Here is a 21572-nt window from a genome sequence, read left to right on the forward strand (position 1 = left end):
ACCACCCCCGCCCCACCTGCACAAATGGCTCATGCACATCCCTACTAATAGACTAGTGGATTTCCTGAACCCTGCTAATAGTGGATGAAAGCTCCATGAATTTGTCTAATTCTTTTTAAAACCACCTTACATAGTGGCCCTCCTATTCAGTCACTGAATGCAGTGTACAGATGCCTTTAGAAAGGTATTTTCATGTTGTTACAGAGTTGGAGATTAAGATATGTACTGAATGTTTAACATTGAAGCTTTTGAACTTGTACTTTTTAACTGCTCTTAGGTGGAGAACTCCATTTCCTCCAGATTGGAGGGACTTGTGATGATGTTGACGAAGCTGATATACTTGTGGATGCATCTCTCTCTAAAGTGGCAGAGCAGTTAACAGAAGGCACCAAGCCGTTGTCTAATCCTTCCAGTCCAGGCATTACAGGTAATGTCTAATAAGTATTTGTCTAATATGTATTTGAAACATGATCTTATTCTGAACATATTTTCATGATACCTTTTGCAAATCAAGTGCTGTTCAGCTAAATAAGACCACTGTAAAGTCTGTACATGAAGGATCAAATGTTTGTGGTCTGAGTAGACTAAACTAAACTTGTATAAATGTTTTGTAGAATTGTCCTTTAAAATTCAGGATTTTTTTTTAAGGCAGAGTATACTCTTGTTAATATGCTCTAATGTTGAATGAGTTGGCTGCTTTCCAAGTACAGTTTGTTAATCTTAAATGCCAAAGTGGATGGTTTTCTGCACTCTTCTACAGTGCACAAATCATGCCATAATTAGACAATATTGGAATTTTTATTGGTTTTAATATAGCTATATCAAAGGGTCAGATGTGAATTCAAAGGCCAACTATGTTCCAGATCCTTGTTCACTATTAGTTGGTCTGTGGTTTCATATTTATTATTTATTTATTCAATTTCTGTACCGCCCTTCCAAAAATGGCCTCTTCTTCCTCCTCATAGTCTATTCTTCCTTTGCAATTTGAAAACAGGAGTTGATCTTCTGGTGGACCAGCCATTTTCCCTTGAAACTTTGACATCTTTAGTGGAGCTGACTCGCTTTGAGACTTTGACACCACGATTTTCTGCCACTGTTCCTCCGTGTTGGGTTGAAGTTCAACAGGAACAACAGCAAAGGCGCCACCCACAACACTTGCACCAGCAGCATCATGGTGATGCAGCCCAGCATACTCGGACTTGGAAATTACAAACAGATAGGTAAACGATAGGTGCATAAAACATAATGCCTGAACCAAGAGATTTTCTCATTTATTTGAATGTGGGATTTCCCTGTTCGCATGATCTAAAGGTATTGTGTGGTGGGGAGAGGCTTGGCATCCTATTACACATTGAAGTTCCAGATGGTATCTTATTGAATGAAAAGGCCCACCTGTAAATTGACTTATCCTACAAGTATGTAAAAATCCCATATAAAGTTATAATAGTAGATCCCTTTACGTTTGAAACTGGAATATACTTAGTTATTTTTGTTAGTCTCTTCTTAAATTAAGCTTCACATTAGGATTCATAAAGAAAAACAGAAGTGACAAGTATAAAGCTCAACTTCTTCTTGCTGGTAGCGCAGTAGTATGTACACAAAGCAAACTGGAACATCTTGAGTCCTTTTTATTAAATGCACATAACCTGATTTTGCTTCCCCCTCTTTGTAGCAACAGCTGGGACGAACATGTCTTTGAATTGGTTTTGCCAAAAGCCTGTATGGTTGGACACGTGGATTTCAAATTTGTTTTGAATTCAAACATCACAAACATTCCACAGATTCAAGTGACTTTATTGAAAAATAAAGCTCCAGGCTTAGGGAAAGTCAATGGTAAGCTGAGAGTTCACAAATCCTTATTAAGTTTATTAAGTTAAGGTGTTCTAGAACATAAGCACAGCTTCCTATTTAACACAGTGCCCCCACCAGATGCCTCTCAGAAGCCCACAGGCAAGAGCTGAGGGCATGCCCTCTCTCCTGCTGATGTTCCCCTTCAAGTGGTATTTAGCCCTTACCTTTATTCTAGAGGTGAGACTGTTAAAACAAAAACACTGTGAATTAATTGAAATCATTGAAACTGCTAAAGCAGTGGCTTAAGCTGAACTTTTGTTCCGTTGAAGTCAGTCATCCTAGTCCTGTTTCAGTATATGACTAATATTAACATGCTTTGCTCCTGGGCAGACAGTAGGAAGTAATGTTGGCTTGATACTGCTTATATCCTTTTTTGAAAAATAATATGGGGGGACACAGTTTAGTGGTTAGCAGTGCTCCTGAGGGTATAATCAACCAGATGTATGGAAATGTATCTTTGCCATGTCAGCAGGTGAGGAAATGCTGCTGCAGTGTTTGCTGCCCTGAATGATAGTTTGCATATTGCTATACACTCCACATTTAGTTGTAGAGTTCTGTTTCAGTTAAATGTGTTCACTAATTTTTATCAGCCCTTTGCATGTTGTACTTGCAGGGACATTGTAAAACCAAAAGACTTCAGCTGAATTTGGCAAATCATGCAAAAGGTCACAGCAGCCTGACGGCTTAGCACTTGTAATGTTAACCCATGGCAGTAACTGCTCCCAGGCAACCAGACATTTCATTGGTTGCTGAAGATACTACTGGCAGCAGGTGTGCATAGCCCCCGGAATACTGGAAGCTGAATGCATGTCTATCTGTCTCCTTCCTAACCTTAAAAAAGATCTAAAGGAGAATGTAGTACACATGCAGTGATTGTGCTAACACAATTGGAGCTGAGAAGGCTCCATTGAGAGGTGTATGCGAGTGTGAATGAGCTGTATTTGGAGGCAGGAATCATGGCAAACACCCCCTCAAGGCTTGTTTGTTTGGGGCACCTAAAATTTGATGTTGGCACTGAAGGAGTTTGACAGTGTGTTCCCTTTTCCTGCACAGAACAGGCACCTAAAGATTTATTTGTCTTCTAACATCTGATTCTTGTGCCCAAGAATTCAGAATATTTTTATATCCCGGGAATATATTTTGGGAGTATAGTTACTACTTTGTATAGAGTGTTCACAACATCAGTGGTGAGTCTAAGAAACTTATTTTTATAGTGTATTTAAAGATGTTGTGGAATAAAACAATGTGTTCTAAGTTTTGTTTTTTTTTAATGGCAGTTTAAGATTTTTGCAGAGAAGTGCAAAGTTACATTTCCATTAACTTTTTTAAAAAATGTGTTTGATTCCTCAGAAGCTGCTGTAGATAGGCAGATAACATTTCCTCTGTCTCCAGCTCATAATGTTGAAATGGAAAGGAATGGAAAACCAGGACTTGATGATTTGAATGAAGAAATGCAAAATATGGATGTAGAGGAGCCACAATGTGAGTTAAATTGAAGCTCAACATTTTTAAAAAACATATTCCTCACCAGCAGATTTGGTGTCTGATATTTAAGGAGATATTTTAGTCAATTGTGAACATAATAAAATAAATTGGTACACTTGTAAAATGTTTGGTAAACTTGTGCTACTCTGTTCTGTGACTATCTTAATTTTATTTCCTTTCTAAAATGTGAAATCTGCTTGTTTAGCCAAATTCTGCTCCAAATGGTTTAGATAAGCATTTTAGTAAACAAAAGGAAAATAGTCCATTAAAATAGTCAGCCAAAAGAAATAGCACTGCAAAACAGCAAGAATCATTCTAACCATCCCAAATGACTAAAAGCCTTCCTAAATAGAGAGGTTTTAATGAGCTCTTTAAAAACAGAGACGGAGTCAGCCAAGCAGGTTTCTTAAAGAAGGGTGATCCAAAGTTGAAGTGTTACCATCAAGAAGCCTGCTGAACTTTTGTGTGAGCTTCTCCTCCTTGAGGGTAAAGGATACTGAAATGTTATTGGACCCCACCAAGTCAGACATTCTGAATTGGTGTTTGGATGAAGTGAAGAGCTGGAAGTGAACAAACAAGTTGAGATATAATTCTGGCAAGGTGGAGAGAGCTGGTGGTTAGTAGAAGAGTGGAACTGGGAGGAGGTGGTCAACTTGTTCTGAATGGGGTAGCAGTCTTTCTGAATGAGCAGGTGTTCAGTCTGGGGGTATTGCTTGATCCAGCAACTGTGGCCAGGGGTGCTTTTGGGCAGTTTCAGTTTATAATCCCATAGCTGGCATACCTAAAGCAGGACTACACAAGTTTTCCTCCAGCTGATACTGGATTACCACTCCCATCATCTCCAGGCACAGTGGCCAGTAGTCAGGGATGATGGGACCTGTAGTTCAACAACAGCTGGAGGCTAGGATCGGGATGGGCATTTGGGGGGAAACTGAATGGAGACCTTTAATAAAAAGGAGAGCAGGTCCTTACTTGCTCTCCGTTACTCCCCATGCAGCTTCCTGCTGGGGCAGCGCACATCCCAATAACCCCTGCAAGGTGCCAGCACACACATGGCCTCTACACATGTGCAGGTGCCATGTGCATGGTCACCATAGTGTTGCTGACCACACAGATGGAGCCCGTGCATATGCAGATGCCATGTGCGTTCTGGTGGCACCAACATGGGATGTGCACCGCCCCAGCAGGAAGCTGCATCCCAGTAGAAGGATCCACTATTCTTAAAGTTCTCTGTCCAATTTCCCCCAAAGTGCACAAACTGTGGTTCGAACAGGCGGTTCATACACATTCATACAGGAGGGCTGAAATTGTACAGCCTGATCAAAGGAAAGCAGATCTGACTATTATCACCTATGTCTACCTAACATCATAGTTGGTTCTTTGCAATGCACTCTATTTGGGACTGCATTTGGAAACTAAATGGTACAAAATGCCGGTGCCAGGTTGCTATGGGGACCTCTTGGAGGAAGCATATCACTCTCACGGTATAATATTCATGTGTCCCTTCTGTTTCTGAGTTCATTTCAAGCTGTTGGCCATTACCTTTTAAAACCTAAATGGTCTGGGCCCCAAGTACCTCTTCTCTTGTGATCCTGTCCACCTTTTACAATCTTCGGGGGTATGGTGGGCAGTGGAAGCAAGTGCAGGGGGAATGGAGAGTGAGATACAGGACTTAGTATTTGTATACTGTCCTATATCTTTGTCTACTAGATTTAGGGGAGGAGTACACATGTGGCCCAGCAGTATCATTGGTATAACCTTTCACTTGCTAGTCCTGTCCTGTACCTCAGGTGAGAAGGGAGTTGTAGCTACCCCTCTTACCTTTTTAGTTCTAGTTGCAGCTTCTCCCCTTGTACAGTTTCCATTACTCTGCTGACTTAGCCTGCCTTAAAATGAAGGGAAATAACTTAGCACACAATTTGACTAGGGCATGGCTTATGTCTCTTACCCTTGTAATGAATCTTAATGAACATTTTCATTTGCATATTAGTACTGGGAGCTGAACCCCCAGTTGTGTCACAATCAGAGGTAGCAAATGATCTTTGTGATGGCCTGGTATCATTCCCAACATGGGCTCTGTGCTTGCACAGTTGCTCCCGCGGAACAATTCATCAGCTCCTTAAAGCACCCTGAAGCCATGTCCTTTGTGCGTGGTGTGACAGTGTGCTGTTTCCCTCAAGTGCTTTCTGCCCACCATACTGTGTGCTTCCTCAGAGATTTGCTCCTTCATACATGCTTTCTGAAACATAAATAAAATTGAGGACCTCTACAGCATCTCAAGGGCAGCCCTCTGATTTGTCTCCATTCAAGTGAACAATGGATCCTCCTCCTGTTTGTCGACCTCTACCTTCTCAACCTGCAGCCACACTTCATCCACCTCCATCCTCTTCCACTTGAAGAAACAGTGGTTCCATCATCACTTCAGGGTGCCCCTTCTGTCCCTGATAGGAACCTCTCAGTTGAGGATTATGTATCAGTCTCTGAGTCTGATGATAACTCTACTGTCATGGAGACTCCCTCAGGAGCTTCACCCAATGATAACATTCCAAACAACCCTTCAGACTACCCTGTTGAAGAGACCAAATCCAGGAACCAGGTCTCTGAGATGGCTAAGGTTCTTTAGCAGGAGTTGAAGTTGCCTACTAAGATTGTCAGCAATCCAGTATACGACTTCATGTCTTCTACCTCTTCATTCACTCCTGCTACCTTATGTTACCAGTCTTGGGCAATTTGGCAAAATCTGCTTGTGAGGCTCCTTCCTCCTCTGCATCTGCTCCTCATAGATTGGAAAACTTCTATAGGGTGCAAGAGGATAACTGTAAATTTTTATTCAAATGCCACCCCCACCCCCACCTAACTCTTTGTTGGTGTATTGTGTACTCTCGAAAATTTGGGAAGAAGCATTAGGCTCCTGTCGATAAGGAGGGTAGGAAGTTGGATTCTAAGTGATGCAAGATCTGTTTCTCTTCCTCCCTCTGCATGAAGATCTCCAAATACATGGCCTGTATGACCAAATTCCATTATTCCGTTTGGGAGATCTTTAAAACAGATATGCAGAATGCTCCTGTACCCTTTCGATTTTGGTTTAAGGATCTTCTCTCCAAGTCTGCCATAAAACCCTCCAGTCTCTCAGTACAGGTAAACACCTCATTGAGACAAGAGTCCTATACACTAGCCCGTACAGTTTCATTCCAAAGAAATGCCTGGGTCTGTTCGTCCTTCCTCCAGTATGACATGTGGGACAAAATTGAAGATTTGCCCCTTGATGGCTAAGGTCTTTTCAGCGCTGAAATTGATGTCATGGAGTGCATGGAAAAAGTCCAAGCTTACTGCCAGGATTTCTACCTCTGCTATTATACCTCGCTCCTACTCACAACACTTCCATCAGCCTGACAGGCCTAGAGTTCCCTACATTTGGCTAGAATATAGAGATTATCATTGTTCTTTCCCTCAAACCAAAAGTGACCATTTTCTGAACATGCAAAACATCATCCAAAGCCCTGAGACCCAGACACCTCAAAACAGAACCTTTGACTCCTCCATAACCTTGTCCATTGCTCTCGCTCCTTCCTTTTTCTGGTTTTCCCCTTACTTAGCACCCTGGTGTCTTATCACCTCCGATGCCTGGGTGCCAAGTGTAATCTCCACTGGCTACACCATAGAATTTCTAACTTTACCTCAGTTCCTGGGAATAAAATATACCCCCACAACTTTTATCCAAAGGAGCAATAGAACCAGTCACACCAGAAACCCAGTAGGCACGGTTCTACTCCCGATACTTTCAAGCTCCAAAAAGAGATGGCATCCTACGTTCTATTCTGGAGCTACAGTCCCTGAACGGGTTTATACACACTAGGAACTTTCGCATGCTGACATTGTAGCAACTGCTTCCCCTTCTGTCTGGAGAAGAGTGGTTTGCCACTCTAGACCTGAAGGACACCTATTTTCACATCTCCATCCACCCACGTCACAGGAAATATCTGCAGTTTACCATGGGGGACCAGATTTTTCAGTACCCTGTGCTTCCTTATGGCTTGTCCACAGCTCCTCCCATGTTCACGAAATGTGTAAGTGCAATCATTGCCCATCTGTGAACCCAAGGTATATGCATCTTCCCTTTTTTAGATGATGGGCTACTCACCTTGCACAACAATGATCTCCTTTTGGACCATATTGCTGAGGTTCTGACTCTATTGGACACCCTGGGCATCCAGGTCAACTGGAAGAAGTCCAACCTGTCCCCGCAATGCTCCCTTTCTTACATTAGGGCAGTGCTCGATGCAAACTTCAGATGTGCATTGGTTTCCTCAAGACTGTCAACTTGTAATTTTGAACATCGTTTACTCCTTTCTCTCCAATCCTATCCATACTGCGCATTTTGTACAATGCTTCTTGGGTCCCATGGTTTTTTGCACATTGATGATAAACTATGCCAGACTGTGCATGCGTTTCCTACGGCTATGGCTGATATCTGTGTTCAAACCGAACGTAGACGACCAGGGTCTCCAACTACTGATTCTCCGGCGTGTTTTAGTCTCTCTTCACTGGTGGACTCTGCTGAGATTATCTGCCAATGACAAGATTCAAGATAACTTGAGGTGAGCCGATGGAAGATAACTTGAACGCTGGTCTATTCTTTCAACTAACTACACCCTCAATTTCCCTCACAACAGATGCATCTTTGACACACTGGGGAGCCCACTGTGCAGACCTTCATGCTTGTGGCCTTTGGAACTGCCAGCAGCCATCTCTGCATATCAACTTCCTGGCCCTAAAGTCATTCCTTCCTCCCTCGTCCAGCAAAATGGTTTAGGTGATAATGGACAATACCAGAGCTATAGCATACTTGAACCACACCAAGGGGACACAGTCTCCAAGTCCCTGTGCAATCTTGCCATTCAAATTGGGGATTGGTGCATTTGCCACCAAATTTGCCCCCTGACTCTGCATATAAAGGGTACTAACAATATCTTAGCAGACCGCTTCAGCAGTGAAACCAGTGCTGCTTACCAGCACGAGTGGGAACTACATGACAACACCCTCAGTTTTCTCTTCAAGCAGTGGGGGAGTCCCCAGGTGGATCTCTTTGCCATGTGAAAGAACAAGAAATGTCCACTTTATTGTTCAAGAACCTTGGTGGTGGTATGGTCTCTGTGGTATGCTTTCCAGATCCCTTGGACAGGCAGTCTTTTCTACCTCTTCCCACTTCTATCCAGGGTTGCAAGCAAAATATCACTCCAGATGATGAAATGCATTCTGCTCGCCCCATGGTAGCTGAGGTAGCCCTGGTTTCCTCTCCTCTTCTGTTTGCTCGGGCCTCCCACTGTCATTTTCGGCACTGTCCAGACCCCCTCCATGAGAACGACAGTCTGTTCTTCACCGCAGCCTCAGGAGTGAAGGTTGAACTTTTAGATAATATCCTCCTTCACAAAAGGAAGGCCTCCACCAGGTGTAATTACAGCTGTAAATGGAAGAGACTTTCTGTTTATGCACGGTCCAAAGGCTTCGACCCCCTTCACAGCCTCTGTCCACCAAGTACTGCTCTGCCTCACCTATATCAAATAATCTGTTCTAATTCCTCCATAAAAGTTCAAATGTCCACCCTGTCCACTATGCACCCTGGCTGGGGGTTCCACATTTTCTTCCACCTGGAATGCAAGCGTTTCCTGAAGGGCCTGAATAACCTTTTCCCTCCAGTTAGGCAACTTTTTGAATGCTGGAGTCTCTCTCTGGCCCTCCCTAATCTGTCAGAAGACCCCTTTGAGCTGTTATCTTCAGCCTCCCTCAAATTGCTCATCTTCAAGACAGCATTCCTCATTGCTATCACAACAGTAAGATGGGTTAACGAACTTCCGCCTTGAGGTTTCATGTCCCCTTCACAACCTTCTATCCTAATAAGGTGGTGATACGCACTGATCCTGCCTTCTTATCTAAGATCGTGTCGGACTTTCATATTAATCAAGACAGTCTTTTTCCTCTAACCAGCTGTCACCCTTTGAACGTTCCTTGCATTCCTTGGACGTTCAAAGAAACCTTTTGTTTTACGTGGCACACACTAGTCTTTAAGAGTGTTCATTACTTTTGAAGGTCCCACTAAAGGCCAACCTGTATCCATACAGTTTGTTTGAATGGTTGGTTCAAGCTATCTTGCTCTGTTGTGAGCAACAGGGACTCACTTTGCCTTCTGCTAGCAAGGCTCATTCCATAAGGGCGATGGACAATTCGGCTACTCACCTCTCTTGAGTTAGCCTCTCTGACATCCGCAAGGTTGCTACCTGGTCTCCTGACCAACCTTTTTGTTAAACATTTTGCCCTTGACATCTGCTCTGCAGCTGAGAGTGGTTTCAGGCCTTAAGAAGGTTATGTAAATCCCGCCTCCTTTCTTTTGGGAGTTAGCTAAGCACTCGTGTTAGGAATGATACCAGGCCACCACAAAGATGAACAAGTTGCTCACCTGTAACTTTTGATCTTTTGGTGGCACAATATCATTCACAACACCCACCTGGCCTCCCTGCTCATTGGATGCTCTTACCTCCTTTCCTTACCTGTCTCTTCTGACAAAGCTTCAACTCAGCTACGCCCATTGAGGAACAGAGAGAAGCAGCGCTCTGGCACCAAAGATACCAAATGTGCACCGCACGTGAAAAGCATGGCTTCAAGGAGCTCACTAATCCTTCCTCTAGAGCAGTGTTTCTCAACCACCGGTCCCTGGACCGCTGCCGGTCCCCGAAGGGTTGAGTGCCGGTCCCTGACTGGGAGTCAACCCCCCACCCCCGAAATCAAGGCACTCACTTCCTCAATTTTGCACATGGCACGGAAGAGGAAGAGTATCACGGAGGCATGGGACCCTTCTTGTGCCTTGCCTCCACGTGCTGCTGAGATCTTCCTATAGCTATCTTATTCCCTATCTTTACAGCTTTAAACTGTATGCGATGCGGGGGCATGGAGGAAAAAGTATGGCAGTGGGCGCCACTTGAAGGGCTGCTGGTTCTTGCATGCTCCTTGTTTGCAGCCAAAGGTTGGTTGATTGAAACCCAGCTGCCTGTTGTGGTCGAGGCGCCTTGAGAGGGAACACTGTTTCCCTCTTGCATCAGTGGGGCTTGCTTGTATGTTGTTTTCATTGGCCCCATGTAGCTTTTGAATTTTTCCAATGGCCCAGCATACCCTCTCCATTGAGTAATCACAAGCACCTCCACTCCAGACATACTGGAGACAAATTTGTTCACCCAGGCTTTTAGATTCAGGGGTTCTCAACCTTGGGTACCCAGACGTTGGTGGACTTCTACTCCCATAATCCCGAGCCATAATGGCCAAATGCCATTGTTGTTGGGGGTTATGGGAGTTTAACTGAGGGACCCAAGGTTAAGAACCCCTAATATTCAATGTTTGCAAAAGATTCCAAATTTAATTATTTTAATGCTTATATTATTTTCATTCTAAACTGCCCAGAGATGCAAGTTTTGGGCAGTATAGAAGTCTGATAGATAGACAGACAGACAGACAGACAGACTTGAAACCCCTTTACTAACTGCTGGTCCGGGAAACTGCGCATGAAGAATGTAGCGGTCCTTGAAACTCTGCACGAAGAATTTAGCGGTCCTTGACTCCAAAAAGTTTGAGAAACACTGCTCTAGAGCAACTGTGCAAGCACAGAGCCCATGTTGTGAATAATATCAGGCCACCAAAAGATCAAAAGTTAAAGGTGAGTAACCTGTTGTTTGTTTATTTCTGTTTGTTTATTTCTATGATTTATATACTGCCCTTCTAAAAATGGCTCAGGGTGGCTTATATTTATAATTAAATGCATTTTAATTATTGCATTTCAGTATAAGGAAAGTACCACATACTTACAGATCTGGATCGTGATCCATTGCATTAATAATGAATGGGTTTTGTGCCTGCGCAGGGACTGCGCAGATAGATTGACTAGCTCCTCGTGATGTCTGTGCCTGCTCTGCATGTGCTTAGGGCTTTGATTATTTTCAGCAGGTGGGACATTATCTTATTCAGTTTCTATTTGACCGCCTATGTGTCAAAACCTTGTCCCCCTAGCTCCTCGGTGTCAATAGATTATTTAGACAACATGGTGAAAAATATTGCTGGATATTATTGGTTATCGACTAAAGGACTGCGATTCTCAAGCTTAAACGGGGGGAAACTTGGAGGGGGGAAAAGCATTCTGGGTATGCCACTGGCTTGCCAAAGTGCTGTGATTCTATCTCGGAATGGCAACAAATACAACAACGAAAACGACATTCAAATGCTGTGTTGAATGCTGAGCAAAGTTGCCATTGACGAACAACCACGACGCATGTTTACTTTGCTTAGGAAAGCAATATAACCCGTCAGCTTGTAAAATTTGTTGCTTGCTTTCCAAGCAGATTCTGAAGAATCGAGCACTTTGACTTCGAACAGTCAAATCAAGAATCAAGCACTTTGATTTGACTTTGTGGAATCTGCAAATATGCAGTCTAAAGCCACCGGGAAACCAGTATTTAAATGTCTAGTTATGGTGTCGATAAAACACCATGAACATAAGAGGCGCAGACACTCTTCTCGTGAGGAAGAAGAGGATACCCCGATCAAGAAACATTGTAGTCAAATGAAGTCCAAAAGGAGTACGCCTTCACCTACTGCTTTGCAAGAAGAGCAGATGTCGAGGTCGAGCAGCTTGCCTTCACCAACCATAGCAGGGTTGGAAAAAGAGCAGGAGTCTTCGGTACTGACCACGGTATTGGCCAGGGTTGCTACAGCATCATCGTCAACACCAGAAAAAATACTGTCCACTACCAGTGTCACCAAAATGGAAAGGAGAAGAACATTACTGCACTCCTGCGCATACACCAATGCAATCACCGTCTACAATGACAGCACAGCGTAACTATGATAGTGGAGATTATGTGGTGTTTGGAGAAGTCTTCTTAGACCCCAAAACGGCAAAAACACTGTTAGCAGAGTGAGAATTGGCAAACAATACGCCATCAGGATCCACTTCTCATGGCTTTTTGAGTGGAGGGCTCGATGTCTAACACGATACCAAATAGGGGCCCCCCTTGGTACCGAAAACACCATTAATGTCACCAGTAAGGGTGTTGTCTACAGCATCGAACCCATTATGACTTAATGTCTCCTCTGAGGCAATCTGAGGACCAAACAGGGATGTCAAGATCAATGTGCACTGTTAATGTGGAAATTGCCACTTCAGTATGTGGCCACACAGGGTTTGACAACTTCAGACCCATCTGAAAGCATACAATACAAACAAATTACACAGATTTGTGGGTTTAAACACAACCCAACAGTTTTATACCTGGCTGATTGTGCAGAATACCAGATATAGAAAACACAACAAGAAAATCAGCACAACTTAAAACAAGAGGTACAAATACAGGTCTGCACAGCATCGGCACCAATCCGTATACCAACAGTGTAGTCTGTAACATCTGTCGCTTGCCAAACAATATGTCACCTCGGACACAACCAATACAACCAGAACAACTTCAGCCCCACAACCACAGGTGCCTTCTCAACCTAGAAAGGCGGTGAGAAAAAAAACATACTCAGTAGTGCCCCCTGGTGAATGATGATGAGGGGGATAATTATTCAACAGACTCTAAGGACACAGATTATGATGGAGGGGATTATCCTGCTGACCCACCAGCAGAAGTACCTCCAAAAACTTCACTATCACCCACAGAGGAATTAAAAGCCTGTCATGCTCAGATAAGAGAGATGGCTAAATCATTGGGTTTGGAATTAAAACCGCCAGAGGTAGATCTGAAAGGTCCAGTCTACAAATGATGGCTAAAGCAAGAGTATCACACCCAGTGGCACTTCCCATGCTTCCTGTAATTACTAAGGCAGCACAGTTGGCATGGGAGGTTTTACAGATGTCTACACTGACATCTCAGTAGAAGGCAATTGTAAACTCCTCCTATAAACTACCAAAGACAACCACAGGGCTCTGTGGTTGCCAGGAGTAGACACCGACTCAACAACACACTTTATACCGACATAAAAAAGACTAGAAGGATTATATAGAATCCAGGAAGAGGAGAATACATACTTAGTGTGCCTTCCTTATTTGCTTACTGTGCCTAAATTTCGTAGGGCTATTACTTTAGCTCGCTGCAACGCTATGGATGCTGCAGTGTTTCAAGGGAGATTTCAAGGTATTCCCTATCAAGAACGTGCCTGCCCATGTGGTTCAGGAGAATTGAAACAATGGCCCATGTTATCCTGTACTGCCAATTTTACAGTGACATCAGGTCCAAATACATTCTGCCCCAACTTAATTTACACCCAGGACTTTCAGATAATGATTTTTAAAATTTATTGTTAACAGATAGTAATAGAGACAAATTACTTATGGTTGCTAAGTTTTGTTACATTAGTAGTGTGATTCGGACTGAAGCTGTTAATTCTAAGTAATTGTTCATTTTCTTTATGATTTAGTTATATTTCCTCACCTTGTTCTTTTTTTAAATTTAAATTTAAGTAATTTTGGTCATTGGCTGTATTAATAAAAATTGATTGATAGTGTGCCATCCAGTACTAAACTACTTGGTGGTTGAATGTGCTACCTCTTCAAAAGGCAGACAGTGTCATACAATTCCTGTGGAAAAGAAAGGGAGAAAAATTTACGTGTTAGGAAGAAAGATATATGCCACTTCAAGCTTATTTATTAAAAAGCAAATTATGCTGCATGTCTTACAAGATACAAACATCATTTATGAGACAAACTTTTCCAGGATTCAACCCCACTGTCACCAGAGGGATTTCAAGAAAGGTTTGCACAGACCTATGAAAAAACACCTGATACGAGACAACTGCTCAGCACATTTAAACACTTAGCAGAAACTGAATCAAGATCTATGACGACTACAATAACACTACATTGCCATTCATGGTTACACTCCACCAACTTACCACAAGATATGTGAGAAGGGTGGAGCATTTGCCATATGAAGGAAAGGGGCTGTTCGCAGAAAGTACTGACACAACAATGGAGTCTGGGGAAAATCAAAATATTCAGCAAGGACTTTTGTGGCATCAGCAGCCTCAAATGCAGCTACATCCCATTATCGAACATACGGCCGACAACATCGTGCCACATTTAGGCAAAAGGAAAGAGACGATTTCAGAAGGCAATACCACCCTTCTCAAAGGAATAAGGGTTTCGGACAAAACCAAAAGGGCCAGACTACTAAACCAAATAGGGACCAGAATAAACAGACTCTTTGATGGCCAGATCTATCCACCACAATTAATACTGAAGACACTTGTAACATCTCCCAGAGTGCATGCTATACTTTGCGATTGCCAGCAACTCCATCAAGCTGGCAAGTCATGCTCAAGCATGGCACCACATAACATCAGACCAGTGGGTGCTAAAGATTATAGAGACTGGCTACACAATAGAGTTCAAAGCTTTATCTCCATTTTCAGGAGTGAGGTACACAAAGCTGACTCCTGTGTTACTGGAAGAAATTCAAGTGTTACTACAAAAGCAGAAAATTTTGCAAGTGCGGTGGATGGAAAGAATGTCCGGTTCTAATTCCTGGTACTGTCAAATCCCAAGAGGGAGGGGGGCATATGGGCAATAATGGATTTGAGAGAACTCAATGTATATGTGTGGGCACACAAGTTCAGAATGACAACATTGCAAGGAATATTGCATCTCCTATGCAAAGAGAAATGGGCGGCAAAGTTAGACTTGAAAGACATGTATTTTCATGTGGGAATACGGAAGAACCATTGCAAGTATCTAAGGTTTACAGTGGGCGATGTAGCGTGCTACTGTACTGTCCTCCCATTTTGATTGTCTACTGCCCCACGGGTGTCCACAAAGGTAATGGCAGTCATGCTGGCATACTTAAGAATGGAAGGGATAGTGATCTTCCTATATTTAGATGACTGGCTTATGGTCAGCAACAACAAAGAAAGGTTACTTTCATAAATCCAGTTTGTGCTACGCCTTCTAGAGGATCTGGGCATCAATGTCAACTGGAAGGAGTTGAACCTAGAACCACAGAAACTTCTAAGTTACATAGGTGCAGAGCTAGATATACTGTTAAAAGGGGCATTCTTATCGAATGACAGTTATCTGCAAAACTACCTTGAATTACTAGTGGAGTTTATGTCGCTGATGGCATTCAAACCACTGCTTCAGAAGAGAGTGGTGCAGATCCATCTAGACAATACAATAGCAATAGTGTATTTTAACGGACAGGGAGGCACAGTGTCTTGCCCCCTCTGTCAGCTGAGCCTGCAGATATGGGAATGATGCGTAGTCCAAGAGATTCACCCTTTAACGCAAATGAGCCCCTGGGAATGATGCGTAGTCCAAGAGATTCACCCTTTAACGCAAATGAGCCCCTGGTGGCGCAGTGGTAAAACTGCTGCCCTGTAACCAGAAGGTTACAAGTTCGATCCTGACCAGGGGCTCAAGGTTGACTCAGCCTTCCATCCTTCCGAGGTCGGTAAAATGAGTACCCAGAATGTTGGGGGCAATATGCTAAATCATTGTAAACCGCTTAGAGAGCTCCGGCTATAAAGCGGTATATAAATGTAAGTGCTATTGCTATTGCTATTAACGATCCACATAAAAGGGGTAGAAAATGTGCTGGCGGACAATCTCAGCTGTATGTTTCTGCAGAATCAACACCACAAGTGGGAACTGAATGACACAAACCTAAGGAAGATCTTCAATTATTGCGGTCTTCAATTGTTGCAAACAAAGTGTTGGAGATACTGCTAACGTGCAGGACTCAGCAAGGGGTCATTGGGCAATGCTTTTCAGCACATATGGAACAGAGGACTCCTTTACTTGTTCCCACCGCAACCATTAATAAATTGGGTCCTGTTGTAATAAATTGTTGAGACACAAGGCATCAAGAATACTCCGTGGTGGCCCAGACAGCCATGGTTTGCTCCGCTTCTCAGACTCTCAAGGGGAGTCTTCCACAGATTCCCATTCTGACCAGACTTACTGGTCCAGGACAGAGATGCCATACAACATCCACAAATAAAAACACTACAGATTACAGTGTGGAGGGTTGGCTACTAGGTAAGATATTACTCAATAATAGAAGGCACTCTACGAGAAAGAATCATTCATTCATCGATTTCTATACTGCCCTTCCAAAAATGGCTCAGGGCAGTTTACACAGAGAAATAATAAATAAATAAGATGGATCCCTGTCCCCCAAAGGGCTCACAATCTAAAAAGAAAAACAAGATAGACACCAGCAACAGTCACTGGAAGTACTGTGCTGGGGGTGGATAGGGCCAGTTACTCTCCCTCTGCTAAATAAAGAGAATCACCACGTTAAAAGGTACCTCTTTGCCAAGTTAGTAGGGGTAATTATTACAATAAATGGAAAAGATTCACAGTGTATGCTAAGCAGCATGGTCCCCCCCCCCCATGGAAAGCACCGTGGAGACAAGTCTTGCTATACATGACACAAGTCTTGCTATACAACCCCTTAAAAATAAAGGGGTTGGCAAATGTGTTTCAGAGTACATTTGGCAACTATTTCCTCAGAGCACACAGGGTGGGATGGTGCAACAGTATTCTCCCACCCAGATTGCAAGAAGTTCTTAAAGGGACTAAACAACTTGTATCCACCAGTTAAAAAGCCAGTGGAGCAATGGAGCTTATCGCTAGCATTGTCATCACTAATGGAGCACCCATTTGCACTTATACAGGATGAATCTTTGCAAATGAAAACTTTGAAAATGGGTTTCTTAATTGCAATTTACTAGCAAGGCGTATGAGTAAACTGACTGTGCTGAGGGCAGACAGGCCATACACTCAGTTATATCTGCATAAAGTAATAATGCGTATGGATCCACAATTCCGGCCAAAAGTACTAATGGAATTCTATTTAAATGAAGACATAATGCTACCTACCTTCTTTCAAAACCCGGAAAAGATGCTAGAGGTGGCTCTGCATTCCTTGGATGTATGGCACACATTGCTGAATTATCTAGAAGCCACAAAAGACAAGAAAAACAAACAGATCATTCATTGCATACAAGGGAAAGGCCAAGGGGCAACCAATATCGAGACAAAGACTTGCCCAATGGTTAGTGCAACTGATTGGCCTTTCATATAAACAGGGGAAAGATCTCCAAAGTGCCATTCAGGCACATTCCACAAGAGTATACTGCATCTTCTGTTGCTCATCTTTCAGGAATCTCAGTGGTTGATCTGCAAAGCTTCAACATGATAACCTCAACAACCATTCATAAAGCATTATGCCATTGACCTATGTTTGGCAAAAGAAACAGGCTTTGGGAGGAGTGTGCTAAAGAGGATGATGCCATAGCTTCAGGGCCTACAGTGCACATCACTGCATGGGAAGCTGGCTAATCAACGATTCATTATGAATGCAACAGATAACAATCCAGAGAAACAGCTGCTCACCTTTAACGTATGATTTGGAAGTGATCGGTTGTATTCATAAGATCTACCCAAACCTCCCTGCGACTGTGTGTGTGTGTGTGTGTGTGTGTGTGTGTGTGTGTGTGTGTTTTTAACTTAGCATACAATGACACTGAAAAGATCGTCAAGGATGGCGGTCTGCAAGAAACTGAGTAAGAGGACGCCCAACTGCCGAAAATAATGGAAGCAATAAGCATGTGCAGGGTAGGCAGTAACGTCATGAGGAGCTAGTCAATCTATCTGCAAGGTCCCTGCACAGGCACATAACCCATTCATTATGAATGCAATGGATCACTTCCAGATCATAAGTTACAGATGAGCAACCTGTTTTGTTTGTTTTATTTTGTTGCAGAGTCTAGCTCCTCATATTCTAAGGCTATAATAAAATGTAACCAGACAGAGCATAGAATTCTCCATGCTTCAAGATTAGGGAGGAGACCTGGTCTTGTGGTAGCAAGCATGATTTGTCCCCTTAGCTAAGCAGGGTCCATCCTGGTTGCATGTGAATGGGAGACTACATGTGTGAGCACTGTAAGATATTCCTCTTGGAGCCACTCTGGGAAGAGCAGAAGGTTCCAGTTTCCCTCCCTGGCATCTCCAAGACAGGGCTGAATGAGATTCTTGCCTGCAACCTTGGAGAAGCCGCTGCCAGTCTGTATAGACAATACTGAGCTAGATGGACCAATGGTCTGACTCAGTATACAGCAGCTTCCTATGTTCCTAAGATTCCAAATTCTGCAAAACCTCACGTTTTCTGTTTGGGTAGATAAATCATTCAGTGTTGTTGACCTTTTTGAATAAGTTAATGTGTGCTCTTTTGACTATTAATGATTTGCATAGTTTTACTTTCATTTTTCTGGTTTTGTATTTTTAAAGGTCTTCGACTATGTCCTTTTTTAGAAGATCATAAAGAAGACATACTATGTGGTCCTGTATGGTTGGCTACTGGACTTGATCTATCCGGGCATGCTGGAATGCTGACACTGACGAGTCCAAAGCTTGTTAAAGGTAAGATTTAACAACTAAGAAAGTTCAGCTCCATGTGAATGAGTTAGGTTGGTGATTAACCAGGATAGAAATCTTGGAGTTTGTTTACACACATGCGCGCGCGCGCGCACACACACACACACACACACACACACACACACACACACTCTGACTCCAAAGGCTCTAGGTAGTTCACAAAGAGGAATACAATAAAAACAAAATAGAACAAACAGTTAAAACAGTCAGAGATTACTGAAAGTCAGGCTAAAAAATGTGTTTTAAGGGCTTTTTAAAAGTCTGATAAAGATGTTAAACCACAGATGTCTGTAGGGAGTGCATTGCACAGCCCACCCTATAGCCTGCCCTAAAGTAGGGATGTGCACGAATCTGTTCGGAGGCCCTTTTATTGGCCTCCGAACAGGTTCGAACACTGGGCGGCTTGAAGGCGGGAGAGGGATAACTTTAAGGGCGGGAGAGGGTGCACTACCACCCCACCCCCCCGGCCGCCGCGTTTCCCCCACCGACGTTTGCTTAAAAACTGGTCTGGCAGGGCGGTAGCATATCTCCCTGCCACCCCATCTGTTCCTTGGACCGAAAGTAGCTTGTGCGCACATCGGCGCATGCATGTCGCGAGTGCGACATGTGCACAGACTACTTTCAGTCCAAGGAGTGGACGAGGAGGCAGGGAGGTACGCTCCCACCTCGCCGGACCGGTTTTTAAGTGCACACCAGAGGGGGAAGGAGGGGGAAGTTATCCCCCCCACACCTTCAGACCTCCCCCCACTGGTTCCGTGCACATGCCTACCCTAAAGCCAGTTAGAAATAGATCTAGATAATCAGTATCTTCCGAAACTGCCTGGAGTTGATCAGCCACTACTCTCTCAATTAACTTGCCCACCTAAGGGAATTTGGAGACTGGCCTATAAATTATCTGTCACCGAGGGCTCTAGGGCAAGCTTCTTAAATAAAGGTCTCACAATTGTCTGTTGTGGTGGATATGTTAATTAAAATGCCAGCTTAGTGTGTGGCAGCTGTGACAGTGGAAAAGTCCTTGCTTGGACTCAGGCAATGGATCAAGGAGGTTGGAATTACCATATGTTACATATTATATTTGTACACCGCCCCAAGGTTCCCTCTCTGAGTGTTTTACAACAACATTAAAAAACACCATCAAAATAGAAATTAAAACCTTAAAACAACGTAAAACTACAAGTCTAATTAAAAAGCGTGGATTAATGCATGTGTATTTAGAGTGTATTTCTAAAAATTATCAGAGAAGGGGAGGCTCTTATTTCAGCAAGGAGCACATTCCAGAGACTTGGGGCATCAACAGAGAAGGCCCATTCTTGTGTACCCACCAGATGAGATGGTGGCCACTGCAGACAAACCTTTCTTTATGTCTCAATGGGCGATGGGGCTCATAGTTAAGAGGTTCTCTTAAATACCCTGGGCCTAAGCTCTTTAGGGCTTTATAGGTTATAACCAGCATCTTGTATTTTGCCAGGAAATTTATTGGTAGCCAATGTAGCTCTTTTAATATAGGAGTAATATGGTCTCTCCGAGATTACTCCGAGACCAATCTGGCTGCTGCATTCTGTACCAACTGCAGTTTCCAGACTACGTGTAAAAGCAGCCCCACAGAGCTCATTGTAGTAGTCAAGTCTGGAGGTTACCAGCATATGTACCACTTTTCTGAGGTTGTGTAGCTCAAGAAATGGACGCAACTGGCATATCAGCCAAAGCGTATAGAGAGCATCCCTGGCCACTGCCTTAACCTGGGACACCAGTGAGATTTGGATTCGGTAGCACTCCCAAACTGCATACCTGTTCCTTTTGGGAAAATGTAACCCCATCCAGAACCATCAGATCAAAATAATCAAAATCAAATAAATAAATAAAATAAATCTCCAGAGTTCTGACCTCACACAAAATAAGTACTTCGATGTTATCTGGATTCAGTCTCAGTTTGTTATCATTCATCCAGCCCATCACTACCTCCCGGCAGGCATTTAGGGAGGTTATGCCTTCTCCTGATTATGCTGACATGGCGAAATAGATTTGGGTGTCAACAGCATACTGATAACACCCTGCACCAAATCTCTTGATGGTCTCTCCCAACAGTTTCATATAGATGTTAAAGAGCATTGGAGACAGTATGGTACCCTGTGGGGTGCCATATAAAAGTTCACGTTTTGAAGAACAGTCTCCAAGTGACACCATCTGGAATCTGCCAGTGAGGTAGGAGCGGAACCACTGCAAAGCAGTGCCTCCCATTGCCAACCCCCTCAGATGGTCCAGAAGGATACTATGGTCGATGGTATCAAAAGCCGCTGAGAGATCCAAAAGGATCAACAAAGTTGCACTCCCTCGATCAATTCCCAACTGGAGATCTTCCATCAGGCCGACCAAGTCAGTCTCCATCCCATAGCCCACACAAAAACCAGTTTGAACTAGGTCTAGATAATCATTTTCTTCCAAGAGTACCAGAGCTGAGAGGCTACCACCCTGTCAATTACCTTGCTCAACCATGGAAGGTTGGAAACAGGCCTATAGTTGCTTAACTCTGAAGGATCCAATGCAGGCTTCTTCGGAACAAGTCTAATAATTGCCTCATTAGGACTGGATAGCATCTTGCCCTCCCTTGGAGAAGCATTTATGTTATCTACCAGGCCTTCTACAACAACCCCTCTGCCAGATAGTATAAGCCATGTCGGACAAGGTCAAGAGAACAGGTGGTAGGCTGCACTGTTCCAAGCAGGTTATCCACATCATCAGGAGTCACAAACTGAAACATCCAGCC

General features: G+C 43.4%; 1 protein-coding gene across 6 annotated transcripts in view; it reads left to right on the plus strand.

The window, feature by feature from the left end:
* The window catches only part of BIRC6 (baculoviral IAP repeat containing 6), a 311771-nt gene that overhangs the window by 70705 nt on the left and 219494 nt on the right, over positions 1–21572 (plus strand). For all 6 annotated transcript variants that reach the window (XM_053303734.1, XM_053303742.1, XM_053303763.1 and 3 more), the window contains exons 11-15: positions 278–427; positions 995–1220; positions 1673–1833; positions 3202–3333; positions 18662–18793. In XM_053303734.1, the coding sequence (XP_053159709.1) occupies positions 278–427; positions 995–1220; positions 1673–1833; positions 3202–3333; positions 18662–18793 (801 nt within the window). The remainder of the gene's footprint in view (positions 1–277; positions 428–994; positions 1221–1672; positions 1834–3201; positions 3334–18661; positions 18794–21572) is intronic.

This window comes from Hemicordylus capensis, chromosome 1 (genome assembly GCF_027244095.1).
Source record: "Hemicordylus capensis ecotype Gifberg chromosome 1, rHemCap1.1.pri, whole genome shotgun sequence".
NCBI classification, from domain to species: domain Eukaryota; kingdom Metazoa; phylum Chordata; class Lepidosauria; order Squamata; family Cordylidae; genus Hemicordylus; species Hemicordylus capensis.